At 39.3% G+C, this 12042-nt stretch overlaps 1 protein-coding gene across 1 annotated transcript; it reads left to right on the top strand.

Moving 5' to 3' along the window:
• The first annotated feature begins 1071 nt into the window (after nucleotides 1-1071).
• Nucleotides 1072-11911, top strand: LOC102229676 (vesicle-associated membrane protein 8-like). The gene is made up of 3 exons (XM_023341732.1): nucleotides 1072-1312; nucleotides 9257-9424; nucleotides 10550-11911. The coding sequence occupies exons 1-3, from the start codon at nucleotides 1298-1300 to the stop codon at nucleotides 10733-10735; spliced, it is 369 nt and encodes a 122-aa protein (XP_023197500.1). The 5' UTR covers nucleotides 1072-1297; the 3' UTR covers nucleotides 10736-11911.
• The last annotated feature ends 131 nt before the right edge of the window (nucleotides 11912-12042 follow it).

The raw sequence follows: 12042 nt of genomic DNA, 5'->3' as shown, positions 1-12042 counted from the left end.
ACGGCATTCTGGTGAAACCTTTTCACCAACAAGATGCAAAGTGTAGCAGAAAACTGACTCAGATGGACCAGATTTTTTAAAGAATGTGTGTTTTGCAGACATTGTGCCTTATATAAAACTCATAGGCTCAAATAACGTGAGTTGACTTAATATTTTTGTATTTTCATCAATATAAACAATAGAGTATTTGAAAATTATGAAGTTATGGGTTTTTTTCTTTGGAGCAATCAACCATAACTGATGCACTGTAGTCCTGCCGTGCATCAGTTCATACCCGCAGATATATATGACTAACTATCAATGTACTGTAGTTTGCATTAAGAGTATTTTTTTCATGAAAAAGGCACCAAAGCTCCAGCCCAGGGGCCCACATTTATGTAGCTCTGGCTCTGTTTGGATTAAAGCCCAACTGAGAACTTCTTTCAAACTGATGTTCACAGATTTATGCTTGTCTTTTATTTCTACAAAGTAGTGATATAATTGCCACCTGAAAAAAAAAATATTGATTCTATCCACCTGTATAAACAAGAGTCCATCCTCATACACATTTATTTCTCAATCTTCCGATTTATTTTTTAAGGAGATACAATTTTTTGCCTAGTAATTTAAATTCCTTTAAGTGTAAGTTCTTTGCCTTTTGCTGTACAACTCCGTTGAGTGCTGTTCCTTAAACATGATAGAGGACCAAGCACACAGCCCCGAGCTTTTCCTACAGAGAGACATACAAAGCTCTAGGAGAGTTTATGACTCAACAATTATGACTCGGTAAGATCACATTTAGGATGTGCTGGGAAGAACCTGTGAGTGTGACGTCACAGCAGGAGTGGCTCAGGTGTATTTTACGACAATGAGAGAAGTACAGGTGCGGTTTCAAAATAAAAGCATTTTAATTTCGCCGTAAGGCCTGGATATCGGCCATAAAACGTTGGCATTCATCCATTAGCCCATTAAATAGTTTGAACACATTAAATAAGCTTATTATTTTAGTGTTTGCTCGTCGAGAAACAAATCGTCGCACATCGCTGCGAGGTTACGTATTTTAATGTGACGGAGGAAGCCAATTGTGATGCGGTTCACTTGACACCGGCGGCGCGGAGGAATTTAGTCAGAAGGAACGAAAAGAAACAACATCTACCAGGAAGTTAACTTGAAGAAGGAAACGTAGTTGGAACTTGAACGTATTAAAGTCTTACATTTTTAGACCAGGTCTTAAAAAAGGTCTTAAGTGAACGCAACAAGGTTAAATTAAAAGTTGGACCGCCAATTTACGAGCAAGAGGACCTTTCCTTCCAACAAGATGGACTATGATCCGGTAGGTGATGAGAATAATGGCTGAAGCCTGTTTGTTGCTCAGTGAGTCTTTTCAGCGATGCTGGCCGCCATGCAGGCAGTTTTCTAGAGAAAACAGGTTTTATGGAAGGGAGAGAGGAAAAAACAGGCTCACTCAGAGAACATATTAACTTTTAAACGTAGAGGAAGAAAGTTCTTGCGACGCCGAGCTAATAACACCACCCTAACAACACCACCCAATGGCCAGCTCTCACCAAAAACTGCGTCGTGGAAGGATATTTTTTTTCTACCTTTGTTAAAACTAAAAACTTGGCACTAAAAAATGTATCCACTTCACATAACCTGTTGCGGTGATAACATTGACTTTTTAAAAATTAATTTTAAATAAATATATTTAATAGTTTTCCCCCAAAGAGTGTGTGCGTCCAGCTCTATTTAATTCCTCTCTTTGGGACTGTTGAAAACAAACCTTTCACTGTGGCCAAAGGCAAACAGGTACAGTTAGCAAATTAGTTACGTCAGTTATACTTATATCCACTTACCTGTTATTAAGTTTGGTAAAGAAAAAATAACGTAATAAACCCACTAAACATGTACGACAGGCTGTTATTTCGATAAAGCTGGTATGTTGGGGTTAGTAATACCTGCTTTACAGAAATGCTGCCAATTTTAAAACATTAGAGTGATTAGTTGCTGTTCTTTCCCATGACTGTTCCTTTTTTATTTTTTATTTAAAGTGGAAATATTTGCTAATGGTTAAATGTATCTTTCTTGCAAGCCATGCAGAAGAATTTGTTCACCCAGCTGACTGGCAGTAAGCAGCAACAGGCGGGGGAGGGGTTCTCCAGCTTCCATCTAGTCAATAGAAACTAAAGTCACTCATTCAGCTGTGTTTAATTAAAAAGACAAAGCTGTGATGAGTTGAGAATCCGTATATCAAACTTTCTTTGATATTAGTGGCTGAAGTTGCAGATCCTAAAAGACTGAACTTAAAAATACTACAAAATTATTCAGTTTATTTTGTGACGTCTGCAGTAATTCACCTTTCACATTTTAATAATTTACACGGAACAGCTTATGATTTTGATATTTTCTTGTCTGGATCAACCACAGATCTATGTACAGTAATGACTACAAATAAACTGGGGGAAGAATTAGTTCTCAAACATTATGACATCTCTAAAGCTTCACCTCAATAAATCCAGTTTTTATGAGAGATTTTAAAACGGTAGAGGCAATAGGAGATGGAATATTTTTAGCTGGTAATGTTTTACAATTAAAATAAAGTTTCAGTCTAAAGGTACAGTGTGTTTGGTTGAAAGGAGCAGATTAGTATTTTTTTCATTTTTACTCTGAAGTCAAACCTGCAAAGTCCCTACATTGAAACTTAGCAGAAAGTTGAAATTATCATTTGAAAATTCTGAGATAATTCAGCCGCCCTGACCTCAAAACCAAAAATGGCTGCTGTGTGTTTGAGAACCCAGAGGTAGCTGCAGCAACAAACAGTTTGTTTTCATTTCTGGAATGTAAATGAATATATTTTGTACAGCTGTCAGTCAGTCTGTCCCTTCAGGCTTCACTGAAAACAACATTTAACAAACTCCACATGTTTTCCTTGTTGCTAGTTTGACCAAGTTGCTGCTGATTTCATTTCCAGATTTGACTTTATTGGCAATTTATACACATTGTAGAGAGATTAGCCAAAGAAAACATTTCAGTAAAAAAAGTAAATGCAATTTGACCATGTATTGAATATTTTATTTTTCTTTCCATCGCATCGCCGAACACTATGAAATTGATTAAAGGATCGTTAAAAGGTTTTAAAGAAATCTCTATTTCTTTAAAATAAAGTTGTTTTTCTATGTATTGTATTGCACAATGTTATGGTGAACTTTTGTGCTTTATGACTTTATATATTTTTTTAGATTTGTAACTTAATATGCTCATTTTAGATGAAAATTGCTTCTTATTTATCATCATTATTCCCTTTTGTTGAAGAAGATTACTAAGTTGTCTGTGTTGCACGTTAATCTATTGTATTCATATTGATTGTACCTTGAGGGAGTACAGATGAAAATTAGCCTTTATGGCTAACCCTGATCATACTTTGTCCCTTTTTAAATAAATAAATCAACAATCAACAAACCAAATTGTACTTTATACAGTTTAAAGTAAAAACACTTAATGCAAACCAATGAGGAACTGCTTTAGTGTAACCAAGATTTTAAAAAAGCGTTTTTATGTGACAAATGTTTTTCTCTTTACAAAAGAGAAAACCATTTTCATACCCAGTCGCGCGTAAAAAGGATTCTTCAGCAATTGGGCTTTTCCAAGTGAAGTTTGTGCGTTTTAAAGCAACCAGATGTTTCTTGGTAGAGTCCAAACTCAATTTACGGTCTAATTGTGATTAAAGAATCTCAGAGCATGTTCATTATCTCTATACTATTCAAAGCTTGGCACTTATTATATTTGGGTAGTAAAATCAGACAGTTAGGATTTGGAGCTGTGGCTAACACGGACGAAGGAAATCAGTCACTTTGCATTCAGAGCAGCAGTGAAACACACACTGTAGTTTTTGTTTTATTTTTTCCTCCGATATCTTTAGCTTATATACACCAGCTAAATATCATCTGACAGGCTTTTGTATGAGTTACTGAGTTCAACTGGAATACCAAGGCCACTTCCCATGAATCAGACACATGCCCCTCTTGCTGTGAGCAGAGATACTGTAGCTGTCTGCCTTGAAGGAGTCATTGATGTGAAGAGATCAGGAAAGGACCGAGCCAGGTTTGTGTGGCAGGCGAATGAAACGGAAGGTTGGATGTCACTCCTTCCTCAGTGGACGTGGAATTTAGCAAAAACTAAAAGCAATACCATGCAGTTAAGCATTAATTAATGAAGCTATTAAAAATCTATAAAACGTGTAACTAGGATGAGAATAGCATGAAGACAGAGGATAGCATCAGACAGACAACGGATGACGCAGGAGAAACCTGCTGTTTCCTAGATACGGCTTTGTTTAGAGGCTGTTGCCGTCTTCTGGGATAAGGAGGTCTGTGTGTGCGGACACACACCTGCTGCCATTTCTGCTTTGAATTCACACCCACAGCATTGAAAGATGAGTTTACTTTCCACTGTATCAAACAACCCCAGGAAAAAATAATCTGGCATTCAGCATGCCAGAGTTTTGATCAGTGACCTGAAAATGGCAACACGATACAAATCAGTAGGTTATATTTAATGGATGGCAAACCTTCGGTAGGTGTGAATGTTTTCTAAAGGTCTGTTTGAATATTTATGATGAGTTTAAAGTTTGAAGGAATGTTTACCCCGTCACGCATGACAGCGATTCTTCAGCAATTGGGCTTTTCCAAGTGAAGTTGGTCAGTTTTAAAGCAACCAGACGTTTCTTGGTAGATTCCAAACTCAAATTTATATTTTTCTTAAAAACAAAGTTCAATTCAATAATATGGCAAATAGCTGAAAAATATTAATGTTAAGGGAAAACTACAATATTGAGGATAAACAAGCGAGTTTTCTCACGTAATGGTGTTAAATGGATGTACCGTAAATCAAACTATTGGATGGGGATTCTAGTTAAGGACAAATTGAAGCTTTTTTTTTTAATCTCAAGTGGTTTTGTCAAAATGATGCCTTTTTAAAACTATTTATTTTAATTCTGACAGCAAGATAGGTATCTGTTACCTACAGTGGTGTATTAGGGACATTGTATATATATATATATATATATATATATATATATATATATACAGTACAGACCAAAAGTTTGGACACACTTTCTCATTGAATTCAATGAGAAGGTGTGTCCAAACTTTTGGTCTGAACTGTATATTATATATATATATATATATATATATATATATATATATATATATATATATATATGACATGATCCATGCCTACTGGCTAAAGAAACTCACTGCCCTCCATGAGCGACTGGCAGACCAAATGAACCAGCTGCTACAAAGTGGGACTCACCCTGAATGGTTAACTGAAGGGCGGACAATCCTAATCCAGAAGGATCCATCAAAGGGTCCAGTCCCACCCAACTACCGACCAATAACCTGCCTCTCCACAACATGGAAGCTCATGTCAGGCATCATAGCGGCCAAGATAAGCAAACACATGGATAAACACATGAGCACGGCACAGAAAGGTATCGGTGTAAATAGCAGAGGAGCCAAACACCAACTCCTCGTAGACCGCACAGTTGCCCGAGACTGCAAAACCCGACACACCAACCTGTGCATGGCTTGGATTGATTACAAGAAAGCCTATGACTCAATGCCGCATACTTGGATCATTGAATGCTTAGAGATGTATAACATCAACAGGAATCTGAGAGCCTTCATTGCAAACTCGATGAAGCTGTGGAAAACCACCCTTGAAGCCAACTGCAAACCACTTGCACAAGTGTCCATCAAATGTGGCATATACCAAGGAGATGCTCTGTCCCCGCTACTGTTCTGCATAGGCCTGAACCCCCTCAGCCAAATTATCAACAAGACTGGCTACGGATACCGACTCAAAAATGGGGCCAACATCAGCCACCTTCTCTATATGGATGACATCAAGCTGTATGCCAAGAGTGAGCGAGACATCGACTCACTGATCCACACCACCAGGATCTACAGCACGGACATTGGGATGTCATTCGGACTAGAGAAGTGTGGTCGGCTGATCACAAAGAGGGGGAAGGTCATCCGCACAGAAGGGGTCTCACTCCCAGAAGGAACAATAGCAGACATAGAGGACAGTTACAAGTACCTAGGTATACCACAAGCAAATGGCAACCTCGATGAGGTCACAAGGAAAGGAGCCACAGCTAAATACCTCCAACGAATAAGGCAAGTCCTGAGAAGCCAGCTCAATGGCAAGAACAAAATCCGCGCAATAAACAGCTATGCCCTGCCAGTAATCAGATACCCTGCTGGAATAATTAGCTGGCCAAAGGAGGAGATAAAAGCCACTGATATTAAGACTAGAAAACTACTAACAATGCATGGAGGATTCCATCCCAAATCCAGCACCCTGAGACTGTACACGAGCCGCAAGGAAGGAGGCAGAGGACTAGTGAGTGTGAGAACCACAGTCCAGGACGAAACAACTAAGATCCATAAATACATCAGGGACAAAGCCTCAACAGACAATGTGCTCAGTGAATATCTCAGACAACAGGGAACGGAGGTTGAGGTGCCAGAGATACCATCATGGCAGGACAAGCCCCTACATGGGATGTACCACCAGCAAATAACCCAAGTGGCTGATATCAGTAAATCCTACCAATGGCTGGAAAAAGCTGGACTCAAGGACAGCACAGAGGCCCTCATCCTGGCCGCCCAGGAACAGGCCCTAAACACCAGAGCAATAGAGGCCCAGATATACCACACCAGACAAGACCCAAGGTGCAGGTTGTGCAAGGAGGCCCCTGAGACAGTCCAGCACATAACAGCAGGGTGCAAGATACTGGCAGGGAAAGCGTACATGGAACGACATAACCAAGTTGCAGGCATAGTGTACAGAAACATCTGTGCAGAATATGGACTGGAAACCCCGAGATCAAAGTGGGAAACACCCCCAAAGGTGGCGGAGAATGCCAGAGCTAAGATCCTGTGGGACTTCCAGATCCAGACAGACAAAATGGTAATGGCGAACCAACCAGACATTGTCGTAGTGGATAAACAACAGAGGAAAGCCGTTGTGATAGATGTAGCAATACCAAGCGACTGCAACATCAGGAAAAAGGAGCACGAGAAACTAGAGAAATACCAGGGCCTCAGGGAGGAACTGGAGAGGACCTGGAAGGTGAAGACCACAGTGGTGCCTGTGGTCATCGGGGCCCTCGGGGCAGTCACCCCCAAACTGGACCAATGGCTACAACAGATCCCAGGAACAACATCAGACATCTCAGTCCAGAAATGTGCAGTCCTTGGCACAGCCAAGATACTGCGCAGAACCCTCAAGCTCCCAGGCCTCTGGTAGAGGACCCGAGCTCAGAGGATAAGAACCACCCGCGGTGGGTGAGAAGGGAATTTTTATTTTTTTTATATATATATTTAAAAAAGAGGAGTAAATTTCTGCCATAAAAACTTGCAAGAAAACATCTTTGACTTGAAACTCATAAATGTTCAAGTTTTGTTCTAGAAATTTTCTGAGATTAATCTCAAAATTGGAGGGATTGTTTTCTAGCAAATTTTGAACTTTTCAAAATTGGTGGATATTTACTCCTTGTTTTACACTGTTGTACCAGCATAAAGTTGCTAAATTAGACCTGAAGACTTTTCTCCAGCTGCACTGAGTACCTCTGTTACTGCTGCACACTGCTGGTCACCTGACTGAAATTAGGCTTCTTGTTTTCTCTGTTGCCTTGTAGAAAGATGAATTCAGTGATTCAGAAACATCTTCAGTCATGACAAACAAAGGTAGCACAGCTTTGTATTCCTACTAAATACGATATTTTGAAAACTACACCTGGTCCCTGTAACAATCAGTACTGTATTATTTTAGTAGCAGTAGGAATAATTTAGATTAATATCAAACAACTGGCTCACAATACCAGTTTTTGTTTTTAGTATCAGTAAATCTTCTTAAACTATATTGGATTTAGTTGAGGTGATCGTACCATGAGACTACAGCTCAACCTTGGGTTTCTGCTACCAGAAGTGTCTTACATGGATGAATCTGAATAGATAATATTACCACTGTCTACTACAGCTACATACCATGCAGCTCAGACGCTCCTGGTCATTTCCTACATAGTTGAGGAAATTAAAAAGAAATCTCCCATGGACAGTTGGATGGAGGTTATACCTTTAGAAACCTAGCTAGGTTGTATAATATAGGGCTTTTGACACAACTCACCTTTATTGACGGTTGACAATTTGAGGAACTATTTTTTTGTTCTTTGGTTTTTTTTAGCGGTTATGTGTTTGCACCATGAGCAGCTCTACAGATTACCCCATCTGTTAAACCAGCCAACGGATGTTGAGATGTTTTGTCACCTGCTGTTGAGTTTAGTCTTCTCTATAAAATGAACATAGTTTTTCTGCTGACGCTGAAAGATTTAATTGCCATTGTTTGATTAATGTTCTGTGACTGTGTTGATGTCACAACCTTTTCTGTGCCTTTAAACAGAGAGACATCTATGAAATGTGTAAATCTACTTACTCACATTTAAACTACCAGTAATCTCTATGCATAATACATAGATCTTACTCTGTATTATGGTGAGCACATTGTGAGTTTTGCAATCGAGTTATTTAAGCTCTAAAAGTTTCTTCCTTGTACTTTGCTGCATGTCTTCCTGAATTTGGGTGGTACTTAGATTTTTTTTTTTTTTTTTTTAACCAGACACTTAATGTAAAACTTAAGATTTGTAGACTGTGAAGATACGTTTATCCTGCTTGAACAAAGCCTTGTACTTATTCTGTAATACATGATTTATTTTCAGTCGTATCAGCTTTAAATCTTAGTCCAGAGATGCCCGCAGGCCTTCAGAAGAGAAATAAGACTCCATACATTTAAATAGTTACTCTGATGTTGCTGCTTGAGTTTCGAACCATCACAATTTCTTGGAAATAGGTGAGAGTAGTTTGACAGCACTTAGAATTTGAGTGCACAAACAATATTATATATTTGACTGCAGCATATTTATTGGGTCTAATTTCTAATACATGTGATTAAAATTTGATAAAATGTTTATTGATGCAGAGGATGTCTAACATCCGCAATTTGTCATTGAAGAATGTCGAGTCCTCATTGACTTGACATGAGGACGAGTCAATGAGGACTCAATGAGGATAACTTGACATCAGTGATAACCTTGATGTAATACAAGTTACAAGTGATACAAGTTGTCAAGGTTACTTTGATAACAACCTTGTAAAGTTGATGATAACTGGCATATTTCAGCTAATTCTGAGTTCTTTGTTCTTTGCCGCCGTAGGAGCGAGGAGGAATCGAGGACGCACCAGAGCCCAAGGACAAGGTCCAGAACCTGAAGGACCAGGTGGATGGAGTGAAGAACATCATGACGCAGAATGTTGACCGGATCCTGGCGCGAGGAGAGAGGCTGGACGACCTCATGGGCAAGTCAGAGGATCTACAAGCGGGGGTCAGTGTTACCGCCAGATTTTTATTATTATATATTTTTGCTCTCCTTTTGGTTTATCGGAAACACCGAGTTGCACTGTGTAGGTTTATTGTTGAGCCATGGTCACAGTGGCAGTCATTATGAACAACTCTGAACAAGATGGTTCCGCTGGGGTATGTGGGGGAAAAAGGCAAATAAAATGTTCTTCTTCATTCTTCTGCTGAACGCAACTTTTAATGGAGAGCGTTTCAGTCAGGCACCTTGAGAAGAGAATGAGCTCATTAACCCCACAACTTGCTACCTCAGGATCAGATGTCTCATCACAGTACGCTTAAACCCATGTCACATTTTAATTTTAGTGTTCATTAAATGTTCACTTCAAGTCTCTGGGAGCGAAACCAATCAGCCGCTATAGACAGGAGTCTGAAGAGTGGAAATGGATTCAATCATCAAAAGTCCACACAAACTCCCTGATTGTAGGTTTTTATAAAAAAAAAAAAAAAACATAAAAGGATCCAAATAAAGGAGCCATTTTGATTGGAAAGAACTATGAAAAATATTCCACTAGTTGTGTTTCCATTACAAATGCGCATAAAAATTTGTCTGTATTCCACTAATGTCAAAAAACACAATTTTGCAATCGATGCGTTTCCATTAAATAAGAGATGCAATTAAAATTACACGTGAACAGGTTTGTTTACGTGATGTTAGTAAAAGACACGCAGCGCCATCAGCCGCCAACTCCTCCTTGCCTTCCTTCTTCTCAGTAGTTTGCCCCAGGGGCGACATCCGATTGTTGATCACGGGATTTATACAATGCAAAAAAAAAAAAAAGGGGTGCAATTTCGATTAAGCAAATTTATTTTCAAAACATCGATTTGCACAACTATATGGTCAGTGGGAACGCAGCTATTGTCTTTTAATTTTATTAAAAAGCAAACCACTGATGATTGATAAACCAAGAAGGAGGAAAATATGCTTGTCCTAAAGAATTAAAGCTTTTCCTGCCAATGTGTCCTGATCCAGTGACTTTTGTAGGAAACCTCCTGTGTAATTTGAGCATCTAGTTGATGTCTGAGAATTGTAGCTTGCAGCCGAATGGAGCCTGGTTTTTGCGTGATCCTTCTCATGTTCTTCCAATCCCAGGCTCAGAACTTCAAGCAGACTTCTCACAAAGTGGCCCGGTCCTACTGGTGGAAGAACGTCAAGCTGATCGTCGTCATCGTGGTGGTCGTGCTCATCATCGTCCTCATCATCATCCTGCTGGCCACCGGAGTCATTCCCGTCAGCGCGCCTGTGGGTCCTGTAGTCACTCCCACCAAGAAACCGTGAAGGCACACAACGCGTCCAACGAGACACAACGAAGTCGTAAACACCGAATACCGAGTAATATATTGACCATAGAACATGACTTATTACTACTTCTGGTAAATATTTAAGGTTTCTTAGTTTCTTCAGGTTACTTTCATGCTTTTGTTATATGCACTTTTAATGATAAACTCTTTGAAACAGTTTAAATAAAACCAGATAAGTGAGTTATCTTTCCTTTTCTAACTTTTTTTAAATGCTTTTTTTCTTTTTTTACTGGAAGCACCTCAGTCTTCTTCTCCATCTGTAGCTAGTTAACAGTTAATCTGAATGATTGTAGATTTTTATCTTTCATGGTTCGTGGTTTATGTTGACTTTTCCAAAGATATGCTTATGAAGTCTAAACCGGGAGAAACTTATCCAACGTGTTATGAGACGCACATTAGATTTTGAATGTTACCACTAACTTCATTAAAGGAGAACCTACTTTTTTACACTCACACAAAAGAAAATGTGCACAACTAAAACCAATGACTGATGTTGGTACGATGAATGTCTTTTTTTTTTTTTTTTTTTTTTTTTTTACATTCAAGCATCTATTACATAATAGAGGCCTGACGTGTTGAGAACAGGTGGGACGCATCATCAGGCTCTTCCACAGAACAAACATTCAGGCCCGCCTCCTTCTCCTGCCCCACCACCTGGTTAGCTTCAAAGAGGTCAAAATTACTCAAATTATCAACTGTATATACTTCTCACCAATGTGTATATTTACTGTTAACAAGTGTCTTTGCTGAAAATGTCTAATCATTAGAACCAAATGATCTAATTCTTTATTTTATTCAATGGAATCCAGAATGATTCCTGGATATTTCTGTGAAAATAAACTATACTGATTTCTGATTAAATGGCACAGTTCTGTGTTTTGTTTGTTTTTTTGCTGTTTATCAGATGAATGTATAAAGAACCAGAATGTGTTGGAACAAATTCTCTCTGTGTGTATTATAGTTGTCTGTGATTGTGGGATGCAGTAGCCTCTGTTCTCTTAGCCTGTTTATTTTTGACTGAGTGATGGCGGCCGGATAAATGCTGTCCTGATGGCAGACCGCCGCAGAGCAGCTGACCGGTGTGGCTGCACCGGGGTTTCTGGTGTTTAATGGTTTTACTGTCTGATGAAGTCAATAAATAGTATTTACCTCAGCCTGGTTGTTTGGTACTTGTTTGTTGTTCACCGTCTTGCCTGAAGATGGCGACCTGGTAGCGGCGCCGGTGTTCCGCAGCTAGCTCAACCTTTCTGGTTCCGCATGCACGCGCACGTGACAGGTGTGCCG

Source organism: Xiphophorus maculatus, chromosome 11, assembly GCF_002775205.1.
Source record: "Xiphophorus maculatus strain JP 163 A chromosome 11, X_maculatus-5.0-male, whole genome shotgun sequence".
Lineage (NCBI taxonomy): Eukaryota > Metazoa > Chordata > Actinopteri > Cyprinodontiformes > Poeciliidae > Xiphophorus > Xiphophorus maculatus.
Note: the sequence above shows the minus strand (reverse complement) of the source record. Positions and strands in the feature narration are given on the sequence as shown.

What these genes read in the sequence shown, in the direction of transcription:
- LOC102229676 (XM_023341732.1), top strand. An exon ending in CAGAGGATCTACAAGCGGGG is followed by an intron (nt 9,425 to 10,549) that starts GTCAGTGTTACC and finishes TTCCAATCCCAG; the next exon opens with GCTCAGAACTTCAAGCAGAC.